Source organism: Megascapheus bottae, chromosome 21, assembly GCF_031878675.1.
Source record: "Megascapheus bottae isolate mThoBot1 chromosome 21, mThoBot2.hap1, whole genome shotgun sequence".
NCBI lineage: Eukaryota > Metazoa > Chordata > Mammalia > Rodentia > Geomyidae > Megascapheus > Megascapheus bottae.
The window spans coordinates 15,419,578-15,437,927 of NC_143529.1; the positions used below are offsets into that span (position 1 = coordinate 15,419,578).

General features: G+C 38.7%; 1 protein-coding gene across 2 annotated transcripts in view; it reads left to right on the forward strand.

Moving 5' to 3' along the window:
• The window catches only part of Adam23 (ADAM metallopeptidase domain 23), a 176,269-nt gene extending 159,706 nt beyond the window's left edge, over positions 1-16,563 (forward strand). Inside the window, exons 25-26 of one of the 2 annotated variants that reach the window (XM_090354682.1) lie at positions 8,773-8,863; positions 15,875-16,015. In XM_090354682.1, the coding sequence (XP_090210808.1) occupies positions 8,773-8,863; positions 15,875-15,923 (140 nt within the window). In that variant the 3' untranslated portion in view covers positions 15,924-16,015. Of the gene's footprint in view, positions 1-8,772; positions 8,864-15,874 lie in introns of both variants that reach the window. The other variant, XM_090354683.1, reaches the window with a different exon arrangement.
• Positions 16,564-18,350: the final 1,787 nt, after the last annotated feature.

Genomic DNA, 18,350 nt, shown 5'->3' on the forward strand with positions numbered 1-18,350 from the left:
GTCATTAACAATGAGAGGATTATTGTATACATTTATCTCATGTATAAATATATGTCATCTGGGTATTTTTCTCATTAGGTATGACCTCATTAAAGCTTAAGGATTTGCCAAATTTTAAAATATTTTAGTAATTTGTTTTAGTTTAGAAAACTCATTCTTTTCCTTGGCAGCACAGATTGAAATAATACCTTAATGATGATATAACTTATTTCTCATCCTTTCAGACACTTGTCTCAGTATATCCAAAATTAATTTTAATTTGCTTTTTTCATTTCATGAAAAAGAGTATGAAGACCCAGCACACAGAAATTTGGAGCAAGATAAAATGGTTACAACACCAACATTAGACCAAAAAATACAGAGATTGATTCAGCTATTATCACTAATCCTAAGTGTTAGTGAAATAACTCTCTTTAGGAATGACTTAGCTTCCTTCGTTGAAGGAGGTAGGGCTCCAGCCTCTTTAGAATCACAGAGCTGAAATAGTGCCTGCCTTTGCTTCAGAAACTCCTAAAAGAAAAAAAAATCCCCAAACAAAAGCCCCACTTAATTTCAAAAGAGCACACTTTCTAAATATCTGAAGCATGACATTTCTCTGAAGCAATTCTACATATAAAATACAGTCTGAAAAAGGTGAAATGATACTTTTCATTTTAGTATTACATTCTTGATAAAAATTTGGTCTCTTAGTGCAAGTGAACCTTGAGAGCAAAGAGCAAGACTAAAATGAAATAAGAAACAGCAGAGATAAACCTGAAGGCATTCTATGAGGTAAAACCCAAGATGGCAGTGTGTTGTGATGAAAGATGAATATGTCAGTTACGCAAAGGAAGATCCAAGGTTGTTGGTGCCCAGAAGCTTGACGTGCTTTGAGTTCAGGGATAGGAAAGAAAAATAAGGCATATCATCCTATGTTTAGCATGAAACATAGGAGGGGGGAAAATCATTTCGTGGTAATGAACCAATAAATGAGTGAGTGGGTATAGTGGATATTGTTACACAATACATTTCTAGAAAAGTAAAAGTTACATCATAGACCCCCCCAAAACCCAAAAAAACCTTTTCCATCACAAGATAAATTCTTATAACTGTGAAAAAAGCAACTTCATCTTAAGTTCCCCCCTGCAAAACTTTACCTGCCTGAGAGCCACCTACTTAAATTCATGCTAAGTTAGAAGCTGGTTGAGGCAGTTCTTAAAGAGATAGCACTGTTCCACTTTAGGACAAAGAATCTCAGGAATCTGTGTTTTGAGGATAGCAGAACAAAAAGTATCCCAGAGAGGGAGAAGAAGAAGAGAAGATATTTCTGAAAAACTACCACTCTCTTTTATCCTGCTTTATGTTGAGTGCTTTTCAAGTAAGAATTTCAAGGAGCTTGGTGTAGTGGCTATTATTCTCAGTGCTGATTATGGGCTATATCTGTCTAACTGCAATACATGCTTGGCTTGTGGAAAAATTTCCTCTTTTTGTGGGTTTTTAATACCTGCACAATAGGTTGTTTCTATACTGAGAAATTATACCACAACAAATCCAGAAGGCTTTTTTTAAATTCATCTTGTATATGTTATTAAATTTGAAAATAATTAGCACCTATTAATTTAACATCATCTTTTAAGGGAGAGCAGGATGTTTTCCCTATGATTTATCATATATGGCTTATGTAACAAGATAAGAGATAATAGTGCTGGCTTTTATGCATTTGAGCTCTGAGAGCCAATGCTGAAGACTTATGCTACAAACCGTTATAGAGCCATAATTTAGTACTCTGAATGCAATAGTTTTCTAAGGGCTTCAAAAATTAAGGTTTATGTTTGAGATTACTTTTTCATCCCCGTAGCTGACTCTGTAATTTAAAGCTGTAGTTTGTGTTATTTGGAGTTATAATGCCACTGTTGGGACACATTCTGACTTTTTGTTGTTGTTGTTGTTGATTATCACTCGTAGGTTCATTAGCAAAATTTGAAATGATAATAGTAGCTTAGGGGGATGGGGTTATAAAATTCAAACAAGAGGTGGATCCAAGGATAAGCACATCAGATGAATTAGATGGAAGGGAAGGGAAGCCATGGCAGGAAATGAGCCGTGCAGCTCTGCCATTCCCACAATGGAGAGGCAGTGGCACACAGACACACACACACATTTATATATATATATATATATATATGTTGCACATTATATGTATATATTACCCTTGCTTTACTAGCTCAATGCACACTTCCTGCTGGTCCACTTAATTTGTGCTATGCAAATGGTAATCATCACAATACAATGACATTCTCACTTTCTCACTTTTTATATGTTTGGTCTTCCCTTTCCCCTCAGTTCTCTCAGACTATCTTCGTTTTGTGTTCTGTCTTTATCGTTTTTTTAAAAGAACAGTTAAAGTTGTGATTTCTTACTAACCCTATGTTCCCTGTCAGTGATATTATTTACCTCATTATAAGATGAAGTAATTATGTAGTTACTCTACAGAGATAGCTATCCAAGGTTCTCTCTCTTTCTTTACCAATAGAGAATTCTTGTTGAGAAGGTCATTGATCCCTTATGAAGCCTTAAGAAAAGAACCTTGAATCTTGGTTCTTTGTTGTGTCCTACTGTGTTTCATAGCACATATCTGTAAGAAGTGCTGCCTCCAGAAGTGTATGTCTGTGCAAGGGTAAGGCCATCTGAATCCCATACTTTTGAGGTAGTGTGCATGCGTACATCCACATCTTTGAGCTCATATAGGTACCCGCCTCCTATATAATCCACCTTCCTACATCAGTACTAGACTTCATTTGACCTATGTGAAGAAATCACTGGGGCCCTCCACCCATTCCAGGTCTATTTTCCAATAAGGGAATGCTAAGCACAGAAGCAAAGAATGAACCACAGTGTGGCTCTGTAGCCATCTACCCACTGGTGGTCAGAAGCAACCCGTGCCATATCGTGGAGACCTTCACATCCTCACAGTCCTACAATGACACCTAAACCACCCCAACAAAAAGAAATGCAGTGTCCTGTTTTCCTTGGCAGAGCTCCAGACTTTGCAGAGATAACTTAAAACACACCTTTCAGGAACTTCTCCAGTGAAATGCACTTAATTTTAAAACTACTCTGTTTTAAATTCTTAAGAGTTTTCAAAAAATTGGATGCAATAATTTCAAATTTTGAAAAAGATGCCAACGTATTTTATGGTTTGAGAACCTTATGGAAGATCACATAACAATTCATTTTGTAACAGATTCAGAGGCATGCAATTTATACATTTAAATCTTCCATCATACACGGACAGAACTATAACTCTAATTGGATTACTTATGTGTTTCAAAGTATTTGCAAGAGATTATGTTTTTACCAAATGGTATGTGACGTTTGAAGATACATTTAAAATGATCCTCAAAGATCCTTAAAATGTCTAATGATGTTAATTTCAAATTTTTAAGCAAAGATTCTTTTCCCTTCTTAAACTTAATTTTTCAAAGCCTTTCCTGGTCATATTATTTTGTATGATTTTAGTGAAATCATTGTGTTATTTCTGTTTTTGTAAAAAAAAAAATCATCTTTATTTTCCTCCACACAGTGCACTTGGCTACCAGCAGGCTCATAGGGGCAGTGGCTGGCACCATTCTGGCCCTGGGGGTGATTTTTGGAGGCACAGGGTGGGGCATAGAGTAAGCATCCTTCCACATCTCCTGGTGTGTGTGTGTGGCCCCCAACGTCAGCAGCGATACTTGGAGCCTGTGTCTCGTCTTGTTGACTGTTTCCTGTGATGGTACAACTTGTGATGTGTTTTGAATGTGTTCATGTTTTGTGGTGTTCTTGTGCAATGTAGAACCTTCTCCTGTCTGGACAATGTGGGGCATAAAACAATGTCTGGGTGCTTAGGGTCAATTCACAATTCAGGCAATAGTTCCAAAAAGAGAAACTTCCACTATTTCTCCACTTACAAAGATACAAACCTTGCAAGAATCATATTTTTTTTACTATTTATTGACCAAAAATGCTTTTATGTGAGTGTTTTCTTAAGATTGCGATAAGAAGGAGCTGGGAGTGTGGCCTAGTGGTAGAGTTCTTGCCTACCATGCACGAAGCCCTGGATTTGATTCCTTGGTACCACATACACATACACAGAAAAAGCCAGAAGTGGTGCTGTAGCTCAAGTGGTAGAGCACTAGCCTCCAGAAAGCTCGAGGACAGTGCCAAGGCCCTGAGTTCAAGCCCCAGGACTGGCTAAAAAATAAAAAATAAAAAGATTGCTAGAATGAGTTTACTTGTTGACCAACCAAATAAATGTATATACATTAAGAATTTTCAAAAGTTTTTAAAGATAGCCAGTTAATGTATTTTTCCTTTATTTAGAATGGGATAGGGAACTTCAGTTCAATTTTTAAAAGATATTTAGGATAATTTTTTTCATTTTCCTCTACAAAATAGGCTAATAATTCAGTGTGATGTTTGCATAAAAAGCAAGGAGCTTTTTATAAATGAAAAGATATTGACTGCAAACCTGTGCAGGCTTATGTGGACATCTGCCATTCATGTGGTAGTTTATCTTCAAAGCATCCGATGAGGGAACACATGCCTTGTATCCCATTTGCCACTAAATTCAATCCAAAACCTAGCTCACCTGGTGCCTGTATTTAGATTGCTTTGCACTTGATCCACATCCCATTTCCTTAGGGTGCTGCTCCATGAGGTCATTAATATGAAGACTCCTTGATTAATAGGCATTCCTCTCTAATTGCAGAGAGGTGACAGCGCAGCCCTCCAGTCACACTCTACCTTCTCTATTTACTGAGGCTGTGGTAGAGTTAGCACTTCATTTTAACCCAGAAATGGGTTATTAAAATCATTAAGGAATCTCCAGTCTGCCTTTAACCAGCATGCATCATGAGCCTTAGTCTCATTAGTTGTTGCACATCGTATAGTCTTCTCACATCCTGACACTGGGGGACCCAGTCCTGAAACAGCATCATAAGAGGTCCAGGCCACACTTCATGTGTCTGCTTTCCTTAGAGGGAAAGTCTCTGACCAGCTTCAGATCAGCTAACTTACCATGTCCCATCAGGATGAGCTATGGAGCCATTGAGTTCAAAAGGAGGCAAAGTGCTGGAAAAGAGATTTTATTTCTCCTTACTTTTTAGAAAAGAAAGTCTGTAACAAAAGTGACATATGTAGAGAGAAGAACTTTCACCTTGAGGGCCAGAGTTTGGCCTAGTGGTAGAGTGCTTGCTTCATGTGCATGAAGCCCTGGGCTCAATTCCTCAGTATCCTATACACAGAAAAAGCTGAAAGTGGTCTTGTAGTTTAAGTGGTAGAGCATTAACCTTGAGAAAACCCAAAGACAGGGCTCAGGCCCTCAATTCAAGCCCTGGACTGGCAAACAAAACAAACAAAGCAAAACAAAAAAACCTAGAATTTCACCTTGAGTTTATTGATTCAATTATAGAAAGTAGTGATTTTCCTTGTCTGAGGAAATTCTATGCCTACATGTGTATGAAATTCCTTTAATGAGGAAAAATTTTCCAGAAATCACTCCAAATGAATTTTTTACATTATTTTTGAGCATAATTTTGAGGCTATAAATTTAATAATCCTTGAGAGTCTCAGAGATACACAAAATCAGAAGGGTCTTTGTTGTGAACATGGTGTTCGTTAAGAGCATTCATTTCTGCTCACCTTTGCCCATGTTGTTGATTTGTTGCTAGTTCTGGTTGTGACAAGTAAGTCTATGTAAGTGTATAAACATTGTAAAAATAAGGGTTTTTTTTTCTTGTTGTTTTTTTCCCCAGTAATCTACTGATTTGTCCTTCAAATTCTGTACTTTGCTACAATTGCTAAGTAGTTATTTTTAAAAATAAAAATTGAGGCCCAGTAGTTTGGCCTAGTGGTAGAGTGCTTGCCTAGCATGCTCGAATGCCCAGATTTAATTCCTGAGTACCACATACTTAGAAAAAAAGTCGGAAGTGGTGCTGTGGCTCAGATAGAGCTCTAGCTTTGAGAATGCCCACGGACAGTGCTCAGGCCCTGAGTTCAAGTCCTAGGACTGGCAAAAAATAAAAACTGGGCATTGGTGTGCTTATGCCTATAATCTTAGCTACTCAAGAAGCTAAGATTTTAGGATTGTGGTTCGAAGCCATCCCACATAGGAAAGTCTGTGAGACTCTTACAGCCAAAAAGCCACTCCGGAAAAGGTAGAAGTAGCACTGCTGTTTCAGTGGTAGAGCACTAGCATTGAGCAAAAGAAGTCCAAAGACGTTCAAATCCCAGAACCTGAAAAACATAAAGACAAAATAAAAATTTATATGGTACAATATAATACTCTCTGCTTTAACTGATAAATATTCAGTTAGTCACTTAAAGACTTAATGGGCAGATTAAATTTATTTCTTATTTTTACTCCTCAGTTTATACTCATAAACCAAGAATCATTTCTCATGGACAAGGTATTATGTCTGATCCCCAGCCATTGTTTTCTGAGCTACGGATGAACAAACTTTCTGAGTTATACAGTATATACATGGAAATAAAAATTGTTTCAAAATAAATCACTATTGACATGTGGGTAGAAAATACATGTAAATGGATTCAAGGTTAGCCTGAGTGAGCAGTAGGTAGCTAACTTTCTCTGAAGAATCAAGATGCAAATAGTTTTTTGATTGCAGACTGCAAAGAAATCAATTGCAACATCTCAGCATTGCTATCTTAGCAAAATAGCAGCCATTAACAGTTTGTAAACAAGTAAGTATGGCTGTGTCCCAATAAAATACCTTAGCAAGAATATCTTGCTAGTTGGACTGTAAGGTTGTTTGTTGACCCTTAATTTATGGAACAGCTCTTAGAGCTAGATAGTTCTCTTTCAGGTTTTATTCTATCTGTTAACTTTTGGAAGTTTCTGTTCCCTTCTTTTTTGAGTTGAATGGTCATAGCTCCTACTTCATAGGTCTTTTGTGAGACTCAAATGAGATGATATGTCAAGTGCTTCAGAACTGCCCCTGGTATGTTGTAAGAAACCCAAAGCACGGTAGCCACACTGCTTTATCATTCTTAGTGTTATTAGTATTATCAATGTGTCCTTAATGGCCACAGAGACCTCCAGTGGTTTAACAGTATGTCAAGGCCCAGAAACCCAAAGAGACCCACGTCCCTAGCATATGTCCTATATGCATCCTCTACCTGCTCCCTCCCAACCACAGTGCTGGGTAATCTCAGGGTAAAAACATCACACACACACACACACACACACACACACACACACACACACACAGACATGCATACACATGCACATATATACGTACACATACACACATACACATATAATTTGTGATTTTAGTGGCAATCTCTAAAAGAGAATGAATGTCTGTGTTTAAAAAAAAAACTAGCCAAATTGGCTTTGTGACTTCTGGATAGGGATATGTGATGAGGACTAAAAGTATTTTCCTAGTATGGAGAGCTGTACCTGCATAGTCCGGTGATGTAGAATGTGATGTTAAAAGTGATTCTTAGTTTGCATTTTTTTTTTTTTTGCCAGTCCTGGGATTGAGCTCAGGGCCTGAGCACTGACATTGGACTTTCTCCAGGCTAGAGCTCTACCACTTGAGCCACAGCACCATTTCTGGCTTTTTTTCTATATATGTGGTACCGAGGAATTGAATCCGCGTCTTCGTGTATGCTAGGCAAGCACTCTACCACTAGGCCACACTCCCAACCCCTAGTTCACATTTTTAAACTAAATATATCACCTTTGATTTTTGAACAATGAGCAAAGGAGAAGAAAGGAATTGCTAATCTTCATTGTTGACTTCTACCTAAGAGTCTTACTGTCCTTCCTACTTATTTTTTGAATATTTCAAACCTGACATTTCTCTGTCACAAATGGGAATTTAAAGGAGATATGCTTATGTAAGTTTAAGGAACCCTTTTCCCATTTCCCCAAAATTACCCAAATAAGTTTTATGTTTCTTTTATGTCTTGGAACCCTATTCTGGTGTTTTAACACTAAGAATCAGGAAGAAATATACCTTTGAGAGCAAGCATTCAAAGTCAGGTCTCTATTTGAGTTTCCTCCCCTGATTTCTAAACTTTAACTGTCTTCACCAGGCTGTGGTAATTCATGGCTGTAATCTTAGCTACTCTCAAGGTTGACATGTGAGGATCATGGTTCAAAACTATCCCTGGCAAGAAAATCCTTCATACTTTAATCTCCAGTAAACCACCAAATAGCTAGAAGTGGAGCTGTGACTCAAGTAATAAAGTACCAACCTTGGGCACAAAAGCTAAAAGGATGATTGATGCCCAGGCCTTGAGTTCAAGTGCCAGTACAGATACAAACAAACAATACCCTTTGTCTCCACCCTTAAAATAAAAAGACATTTGGAAAACAACATGCTTCTTGGAAGAGCACTTTTGCAGGTAATTTTCTTTCTCTTTCCATGATTTCATTTGGTAATTTGAGCTAATTCTAGTGTGATCTTGTTCCTTACGTGCATTCTCAGTTGCCTGATTTGTGGTATTAGGGAAGGGGAAAATGATAAAAGATGAGCAATGGAAGCAAATGTGGTCTATTTGCTTTGAACTCCATAGAAGGTGAATTTAATGGAACATAACTGTTGGTGAGGCAGAAACCTGAGATTTAAAGGCAAAAAAAGTCCAAGTCCACGGTCACTGACTGACCGTGGCAACTGAAGTCCAAGTAGGACTTTACTTACTGAAACTGCTTAACTGCCTTTTCCGTGTGATAATGGAAGTGATTGGCTCATATGACTTTCTTCCCATGATCCTCTGTCACAGGTCCTAGTGCCACCAATCTCATAATAGGCTCCATCGCTGGTGCCATCCTGGTAGCAGCTATTGTCCTTGGGGGCACAGGCTGGGGATTTAAGTAAGCACATGCCGCATGTCTTCTTCTCAGTGGCTCTGGCACTTCTCTCTTCTGCTTACATAACCAAGTTTTGAGTTCCTGCTACAATGTTTTATAGTGTTACTAGTAACTTCACAGGACAAACATTTCTACTCCCAAGTGGGTTAGAAAAGAAAAAACATGAAGCCTCAACTGTCATCTTCAGAAAAGTTCGTGAAAAATAGAGGAGATTTCTACAAAGTAGATATTTCTTCAGTAAAAGACAATAATGAGCCTTTTAAGTTACCTTCATTTATCGAGGAAATACATTGGAAATAGAGATTCCTGATTATATCCCTTCACAATTGGTTTGTATTCTGTTGACATTTTCACAGTTTCAATCTCTTGGTGGTCATTATTTTTCTCACATAACAAATATAACTTAGAGATTTGAAAAGCATCATTTTTTATCAAAAATCTTAAAATTATTTAGATAATCCACTGGCCAACTGAATTGATCTGAAATTGTAATTTGAAATATCTTTGTTACATTTAATATTTTTTAATTAACTGCTAATTTTGACATTAATGCAAGCCTGGTATGTTTTCATGATATTTTAGTTTGGGTTGATTTTGATCACTCAACTAAGATTATTTAAACAGACACTTAACTGAAATGTTTAAATAGCCCACATTGAATAAACACAAATGTTCTGATTAAATAATTTAAACCTGATTTATCCAATTTGTATGCTTCTATGCCTGGTTTTATTGGATAATACCTTTTGATGGTATGATGACGTGATTATTATGATTTTTAGGTAAGTCCTGCTGGGCCAAAAATTCCTATCCCTAAACTGAATTTAGATCTGTTGAAAGAAGTTTAAATGGAAGTATGGCCATCAACCATATCAAAACCCACTTTTGACTTCATCTACGCAAGCTTCTCCCTGAGAAGTAGTCTCAATTATGAACACTATTTTACATTTGAACTTTTAAATTCAATACATTTAAAGTAGCTAAAATGTTCTTATTAGAATTGTTGATGAAAGTTTAAAACCCAGAAAAAAATAATTTAAAGTAAATTCAACATTTTCTGCTAATTAGTACTGTTGCATTAAGATTTAATGAGTAAGCCTGCAGTTTTTGATTGACCTCAACTTGGAAAGATTATCATCTAGTATGTTTTTACTAAAGACAGAGTTAGACTTATTTGGTGAAGTAGTTTTGGCAACAGTATGATTGTAGAGACATATAAACAAAATGGACACCCAATATTTGGATGTCTCTTCATAATTTTCTCAGCCGTGGGTCACTCATGCAGTATTTCAGAAACAATGTGTTTTTGATTGGGCTAGAATCATCCAGCAAAAACTTGTCTCTTTGTGTCTCACCACTGGAAGGAAGTCATTGTATATTTCGGTAATATCCTACTCTGTGATGCCCTTTTTTTCTATAATACTCATCAAGGAAAAGAAATTTAGCTCATAACCAGTTCCAAAGACTTGGAGAAGAGAACATAGCATGCAGCCATGTTCAATGCCAAAATTATTATTTCAGCATTTGAAGATAATAAGTATAACCTCTTCTGTAGCAGGACCTCAAAACAGCAGCGTGGCCTAGCTCACAGCTTGACTGCATGTTTTTTTTGTGTGGGGGGCGGGGGAAGTGAGGAAAGAGGAACAGCCTTTATCACTGTACATATAAGTGAATTAGGCCCTTGTATATGTGACTTATGTCTGCAAGAGATATCTAATATTCAGAAGGGTAAGGGGGGAAGAGGTGAAAGGTTGACACAGAATTACAGAACCAACCATCCTCTGCTGGCTACAGCAGAGAGATAGTAGAATGGGTATACGTGGGTCGTGTCAGAGGCCTTTCCCATGACTCTGCTACTCACTTGAAGAGAAAGCATTACAGAAAGGCACACAGTAGACTGAAGTAAATATTTTCACACCTTGAAGCCAAAAACAAAATAAAAGAGTGCTAGGAATGATTCTCAAATGTGTAACTTTAATTTGCAACCTCATGCTAACTCTTTGATGTTACATGATTTGCTTTAGATTTTAATGGTAACTGTGTGGTTTGTATTTAGCCATAAAGAATTATAAAATGTCAGGTCAGCCATAGCTTGCTCAAGTATACAGATACAAATGAGAAAGTCAGGGATACTCTGACTCTTGGTATTGCTCTCTTCTCTTCTCTCTCTCTCTCCCTCTCTCTCCCTCTCTCCCTCTCTCTTCCTCTCTCCCTCTCTCTCCCTCTCTCCCTCTCTCCCTCTCTCCCTCTCTCCCTCTCTCCCTCTCTCCCTCTCTCCCTCTCTCCCTCTCTCCCTCTCTCCCTCTCTCTCTCTCTCTCTCTCTCTCTCTCTCTCTCTCTCTCTCTCTCTCTCTCGTGCACGCGCGCACTTTCTTTAATATAATAACTGTCCCTAAAAACGTCTTTTAAAGTAGGTTAAAGCATATTTATTATGTGTGTTTTTATATGTATAAAGATTTGTTAAAAAAAGGGACTGGGCCCATGACCTAATGATAGAGTACCTGCCTAGCATACACAAAGCCCTAGATTCAATTCCCAGGTACCACATACACAGAAAATGCTGTAAGTGGTGCTATGGGTCAAGTGGTACAGCACCAGCTTTGAGAAAACTCAAGGACAGTGCCTGAGTTCAAGCCCCAGGATTGGCAAACCAACAAACATACATACAAACACAAACAAGATTTGTTAAAACAAGTATGATCTAGTCTGGGCATGTGGTCTACTGGTAGAGTGCTAGCCTTGAGAAAGCTCAAGGACAAGTTGAAGCCCCAAGACTGGCCAAGAAAACAAAACAAAACAAAATACAAAAACAATTAACAAATCCTGAGAGCGATCTAAAATTAATTCAAATTTAGACAGTCTCTTTGAAGCTAAGTAGTAGTCGTCTCTGAAAATTTGGGTTAATGCAACCAAGCTTTCTACAAGTAGGGGTACAGAATTCCTGGATGGAGAAAAAGTATTTTCTTTGGTTATTAATATTAGTGTTACTTTATATATCCTGACATATTAAATGATGTGATGGGTATATGTTACAGTCTTTGAGTAATCCTATACTCCCTACTCCAGAAGTATGAGGATATTAAGGGATGATTTAATTTATAAGGTCTTAAGATTTATTCTGAGATGGCTCATGGAAAATGAACATATATATGTGGCACACCTTTTCATTCACCTTCATATACCTACATATAGAATAAACTTATGGGCCAGGAGTGTGGTCTAGTGGTAGAGTACTTGCCTAGCATGCACAAAGCCATGGGTTCGATTCCTTGGGTACTACCTACACAGAAAAAGCCAGAAATGGTGCTATGGCTCAAGTGGCAGACCATTAACCCTGAGAAAGCACAAGGGTAGTGCTCAAGCCGCAAGTTCAAGACCCAGGACTGGCAAAAAAGAATTAACTTATAAACTGTGGTATAGAAGTTTGCTGACGTGTGGCCTGGTTGACTCACAGACTCTGGGCATCTATTTAATGCTGAATAGTAATGCTGTTCCATTGGAGTTGTTTATACAGGATGATTGGAACAAATAAAATGAACGATAGAACATTTCAGTAGCCTCTATCCTGAAGCTTAGGAAAAATGAACATGAATTTTATATATACGTTTAAGATGAAGAGAAGAGTTGCAGTTACCTTTCAGGAGGCTATTTGTCTGACAATCTTTTTGAATATTGGAATTCCCTGTGAGCAGTGTGGTCATTTACATGTACATAATGTCTGTCAATCTCATGGTTGACAGCATTAGGAAATGGGATCTCAGCAATGCTAGGAAAAGAACAGGGAGGTGATGGTGACCTAGTTTGTTGGAAATCACATGGATTCCAGGATGAATACTGACATTGTTTACCATAGTGCAATGCCATAGACTGTGGAGTTCCTACCACAGGTCCCATTTATGATTCCTTTTCTGAGCAACTACTTAGGTTACAAGTTCATAATGGGCCTGTTTTCTTTGGCTCTAAGACGTTATCTATATTCCATATGATATTACAATCAGTTTTATATGTAGGAGCAGAGCTCTATCTAGGATAATCCCTTAATCCTCCTTTAAAAAAAAAAACTCAAGGTGCCGGGAGCATGGCTTAGTGGTAGAGTGCTTGACTAGCATGTGCTGGGTTCGATTCCTTGGTACCACATATACAGAAAAAGCCAGAAATGTGCTGTGGCTCAAGTGATAAAGGACTAGCCTTGAGAAAGCCCAAGGATGGTGCCCAGGCCCTAAGTTCAAGCCTCAGGACTGGTAAAAAAAAAAAAAAGTCCTTTGTGTGAGACTGGAAAGCATTTTGATTTTCACATAATTAAGAAGTAGAATAAATTTTTGCTAGTTTCTCCATGAGGAGAACTAGATTGCTGCCCTCTAAATCCAAGACCATTTCTCAGTGTGAAATAAGCAGCTGGACTTCCATTATACCTAGAACTCTTGAGTTAGGCACTTTCTTTATCAGACTTGAGAGACATTGGCAACAACAGACTGGCCAGGAAGATTATGCATGCCCTTGACTCAGTGCCCTAAAGACAGGAATTTAGCATCAAGTGGCTGAGGAGGGGTGCTTTCTTATATTTTTCATCATAGAAATATAATAAAGTTATTGCGGTAGATAATTACAGGCCCTTGTAAGAAGATCTGAAAGCCTTACAGCTCTGAACTGCAGAGTTTTAATTTTGTAATTGACATGTATAAAGCATGCATTATAGACAAAAACAAGTCCAGGTTTTTCCAAAGTAATAAAGATTGTTGAAGATTGTACCGCCATATGATGATGCCAATATTTTGTAGGATCCCGAAATACCTGATGGAAAAAGCTAATTGTCTTTAGAATCATAGAGCTATTCAGAAGAACACACAGTATAACAACAACAACAAAAAAAAAAAAAACAGGGGGCATAGCAAAATTAACTTCTACATTAAAATGGGTCACGGAAGAATTTTGCCTTCAGGAGAAGATTCAGGACAAAGCTCTCAAAATAGATTGGCTTGTGTGCGATTCCAGTTTGAGCTGAGGAAGCCCCATAGCCAGCTTGCTGTCGGGGGGAGGGGTGTTCCACCCTTGTTGCTGGTTCCCCTTCTCTGCAGCTTGTCTGGAGAAACAGGGTCCGCCATCTCCTCAATGGTAATTTACATTGAAAGTTGATGGCTCTATAAAGTGTCTTGGCTTCTTGGTGTGACCTAGAAACCCAGTGATCCTTTAAAACATTGTGTAAAATGCTCAATCTTAGCTTTAAAAATGAAGGATCTTTAAAGGATCACACATATTTGAGCACCTAGGTAGAAGTCTTTTCTTTATCTCCATTTCAAAATGACCAGCATTGCTGTTATGACCTTGGACAGGGCAAGGTATCTGATGCTCTCTGTGTTTGAATTAAGGAACTGAGATGTGGCAGTGTGGTTATTTATATGTGCAGTGCTAGCTAGCTTTGCTCTCCTCTGCATTCAGATTAATCACCTGCATATTAAGTTAACATTTCTCTGAGTTCCAGCAATATATAGCTAACTAGGTTGGGTACCTTGGTCCTTCAGAGTCCTTTCTCAAGGTTAGGTAGTTGCTATTTCAGACTCACAGAGGCTCCTTCCACATCTATTTTGGGAACTATAAGCCTGGGTAGCATACATATGTCTTGTGCCCCGCAGCCAACTAATTCAGCAAGATACACTGTGGAAAGTTTCCACTTGGACTCAGATCTGTTCTCTTGGTAGCATTAGCAGTACCTGCTTTCAAGAGCATTGATTCACAAGAGGGCTGGGTGGCCATGTTAAAGAACAGTGAGTAGCTCTTTCACAAATAGTGTCTGCTGTAATGGATACCTGCGAGGCCCATTGTACCATATGCTTTGGCCATTCACGAAAATGTCTTAATGGACGATTTTTAGGGGGAAAAAAGGAGGTTTTCTTTAAGGATATTTATGTTTGGTATTTCCAAAGTGAAGCATCAGAGTGGTCATTCGCAGATAAAAAGGACTGTGCAGGATGTATTTTGAGTTTGGGGGTATTGTTTTTATTTTGAATTACTTATGGGGGAGGAGGAATCTGTCATAACCTTTTTGCTACAGAGGGCTTGTAAGGGCGCCTGACTGGTCCTGAATGCGTGGGCTGGGGATTGAGTAATTAGGGGTCCCTAGGGCTGGTAATGACATCAATTTGGCGTGAGTGAGGGGCTGGGAAATAAGGGATCTGGGCCTCCCGTGTGCAGGTTTGCATGATGCCTTTGTGGCAGCAGCATTGCACCCGCCAGTATGCAGACAAATGCATGACCGTGCTTGATGCCCCACATGAAGCCAGACCATGGGGAGGTTGCAATCGATCTGTGTTGTTGCCTTGTAGTGTCTTGCTAGTTCTTTCTTCCTTCCTTCCTTTCTTTCTATCTTCCAACATAAGAATCACTTGTTAGGAGACTGGACACTGAACAAGGCATTTTAACTTGCGTATGTGCAACTGAGCTAAATGACTGCATTTGCTTAACTAACCTGAGCCTGTGTCCATTCTCCTTTGAGTATACTGTGTAACTGCACTCTATCTCCCAACTTTCTATGTGAAAAATGCTTGTTCCATAGTGTGGTAAGAGTTCACACACCCAAGTCAGAGACATCTAAATAGAGCAAGGCTTCCTTCCAATACCTTTTTGGTAAAACGCGCACCTAAAGACACTGATCTCTGGAGGCTTGGTGGGAAGAGCTACGAGACCTTCAGCCTCTAACATGGGAGAAGCCTCCCGCCATGTGATCATTTTTCTTAAAAAAAAATCTAGCTAGCCAGTGATTGCACGTTAACATTTTGAAGTTCCTTTTGATCTTCGTAAGAGGGTACAGTGTAGTAAGGAAATGTGAAGATGTTCTAAAGCATCAGCTCTTTGGTGTTCAGGCCATCTTGAAGACTGCCTCTGTGTGAGCTGATTACCTTCCTCTGGAACTAGCATTGTTATCATGGTTGCTTTTCTCTCACCATCATCTGACTAATATTGTGGATTTTTGTCCCCTACCCACCCCCGTTTGCATCTTCTTTTGACGCACTCTGGAAGAAATGTCAAGAAGAGGAGATTCGATCCCACTCAGCAAGGCCCCATCTGAATCAGCTGCACTGGACAAATACCACCTTGTGCTATGGGTTTCTGGGTATGACACACTCGCAGCCTCATTGCTGGAACAATTACATCTGTAAACAAAACCATGGGTGGTAAAGACAACAGAGCTGCAATTGGGGTGTTGGGGATGGGAATAAATGAAAACTGTCCTTTTGGAAATACCTTCAAAGACCCCGCCCCCGCCCTCCCACCACCCAATAAAAGTGAAGAAGGGGTAAAAGACCTGGTCCTATAAAGAACTATGGAATTTTATTTTTTTTCTAACTAAAGGAGAGTCATCAACAACAAATAAGTGCAATAAAAGAACTATTTAAAAAAAAAGAGAAATGATTGCCCCCACCCCAAGCCTGCTGGCACCTAATATCTTCTAAATGATTTGGCATGTTTTTTTTCTCTTACTACCAATGACAAACTCCAGTGGCATGAAGATACAATTTTCGAAAGGGTAAAACCTGCATGGCATATATACAACAACAAGCTAGCAAGCCAATCCTCAGCAAAACCCGCAGTGGAATTCCTAAGGGAAAGACATCAGATGGGCACAGAAGCTGCCTGGGCCTGGATAATACCACCCCATGACCTGCCCCTCAGCATCCCTTCCTCTTGCCTACTAAGAGTCCCCTCTATCCCCCCCACCCCCACGTCACCAGCCCAGGGCAGACCTAGTCAGGAATGTGTTCTTGTTAATTCATTATTTTTTATCCCTTGGACTAGGTATCCTTTGGAAATGGGAGCTGGAATTTGAACAAGGATGTTATTGTATAATTCTTTTATAAATGTAAATATGGAAATAAGACATTTTGACAGATCATTTTCACTTGTCTGTAGTGAAATCCTTTAAGTTCTCTGTAAAGTTGAGTTTGTTGCTTGCTCCCCATCTATTTTGTTGTTGTTTTCATTTCATTCTTTCCTTTGTCCTTCTCTTGGAACACACCCAATGACTGTTGAGATTGCTTAAAAGATAGGTGTAGCCACAGATGGCACGAGTTTGGGCACAAAACAGATGCAATTTAAAGTTAGTATGCTTGGAAATAAAACCTAACAAAGTGGGGGGGGGGGAGATACACACATGACAAAATAACCCATAGAAAACCCACAAAACTATGTAAATGAAAATATATATGTACTGACAAGTGTAAAATTTTTTGATGTCATCATATGTATATAATGTAAGAAAGTAGACACTCTCTCAAATTAATCACAAAAGTGCCAAGCTCATGATCTTTTATTTTATTTTCTGTTTTGACAATTTTCTTTCCCTGTCTTCAATGTGAAAGGAGGATAAACTTTAAGCCTTAAATAAAAAAAAACTATCTTTAAATGTTGAAAGCTTGGGGGGAAAGTTAAGCTTTTCATTTTACTCACATTCATTGTCACTTGTTCATTCATGGTTCATCTTCCTGCCTCAGAATCTGTTGGTAGAGCCCATCATGAAAGTGTTACAGGAACAGAATGGTGTTTGACCCTGTTCTTTTAGGCTCTAATTCTCTGTGGTAGTTTTAGGAAACCTCTTAGCCTCTGTTTTTCTGATCCATGAATTACTATGCTGCATTCCTGTGGGATTCTGTTCTATACAGATTCACATTGTTCTTTTCCCTTCTTGCAGATTTGCAGATGTAATCTTGGTGTTCTCAAGTCCCTCTGAGTTTCCTTCATATTCACCTATTTCTTTGGTTCTTGGTCAACATAGCTTCTTCTCAAGTGTAAGCTAACAAGTTGGTAAAGAATTGGTTTCAACTTTTTTGAATGCATAAACTTATACGTGGTCTCTTGGGCAAGCATCCATCTAGAGATAAACTTTACTACTAAGACTCCCCTCCCCCGCCACAAACTCCTATATCTCATTACCTTTTTTTTGTTTTAGGAAGAAGACATGCCCTTGCACTCTGCACTTCTTCCTGGCACTGAATTAAGTGGCTAGCTTTAGCTCTAAGTTCCTTTTCAGCAAGATTCATGACTTCAGTTTTACCACTTTTTCTTAGAAAAAACAATGACATCACCACCCCCCTGCCACTCCCTAGGATTTCTTTAAGATGGGAAGTTTCACAATCACAGAGCAGAAATCCCAATTTCTGTCTGCTGTCATGGGCTATAAACCTATCATCTGTCATCTCATTCCTGTCTTGCTTTCTGAGTAACAGGTGCTACCCATGTGTGCAGTCTTCTCTCTAGAACTTGCTCTGTTTCTGTTGTAATAGAGCTATGGACAAGACCTGTCAGCCTTATTGCTGGTTTCACAAGACACAGGTTGTATCCCTTCACTTAATTATAATGGCCCTTTCAGCTTGGAGAAAGGCTGGAGGAAACTCAGATGACTTGGTATTTTTTTCCTCTTGCTTCATTGTTTCATGGGTCCTCTTCACTCAGAGACGACATGCTGCTAACTGCACCATACATACTATACACATACTAC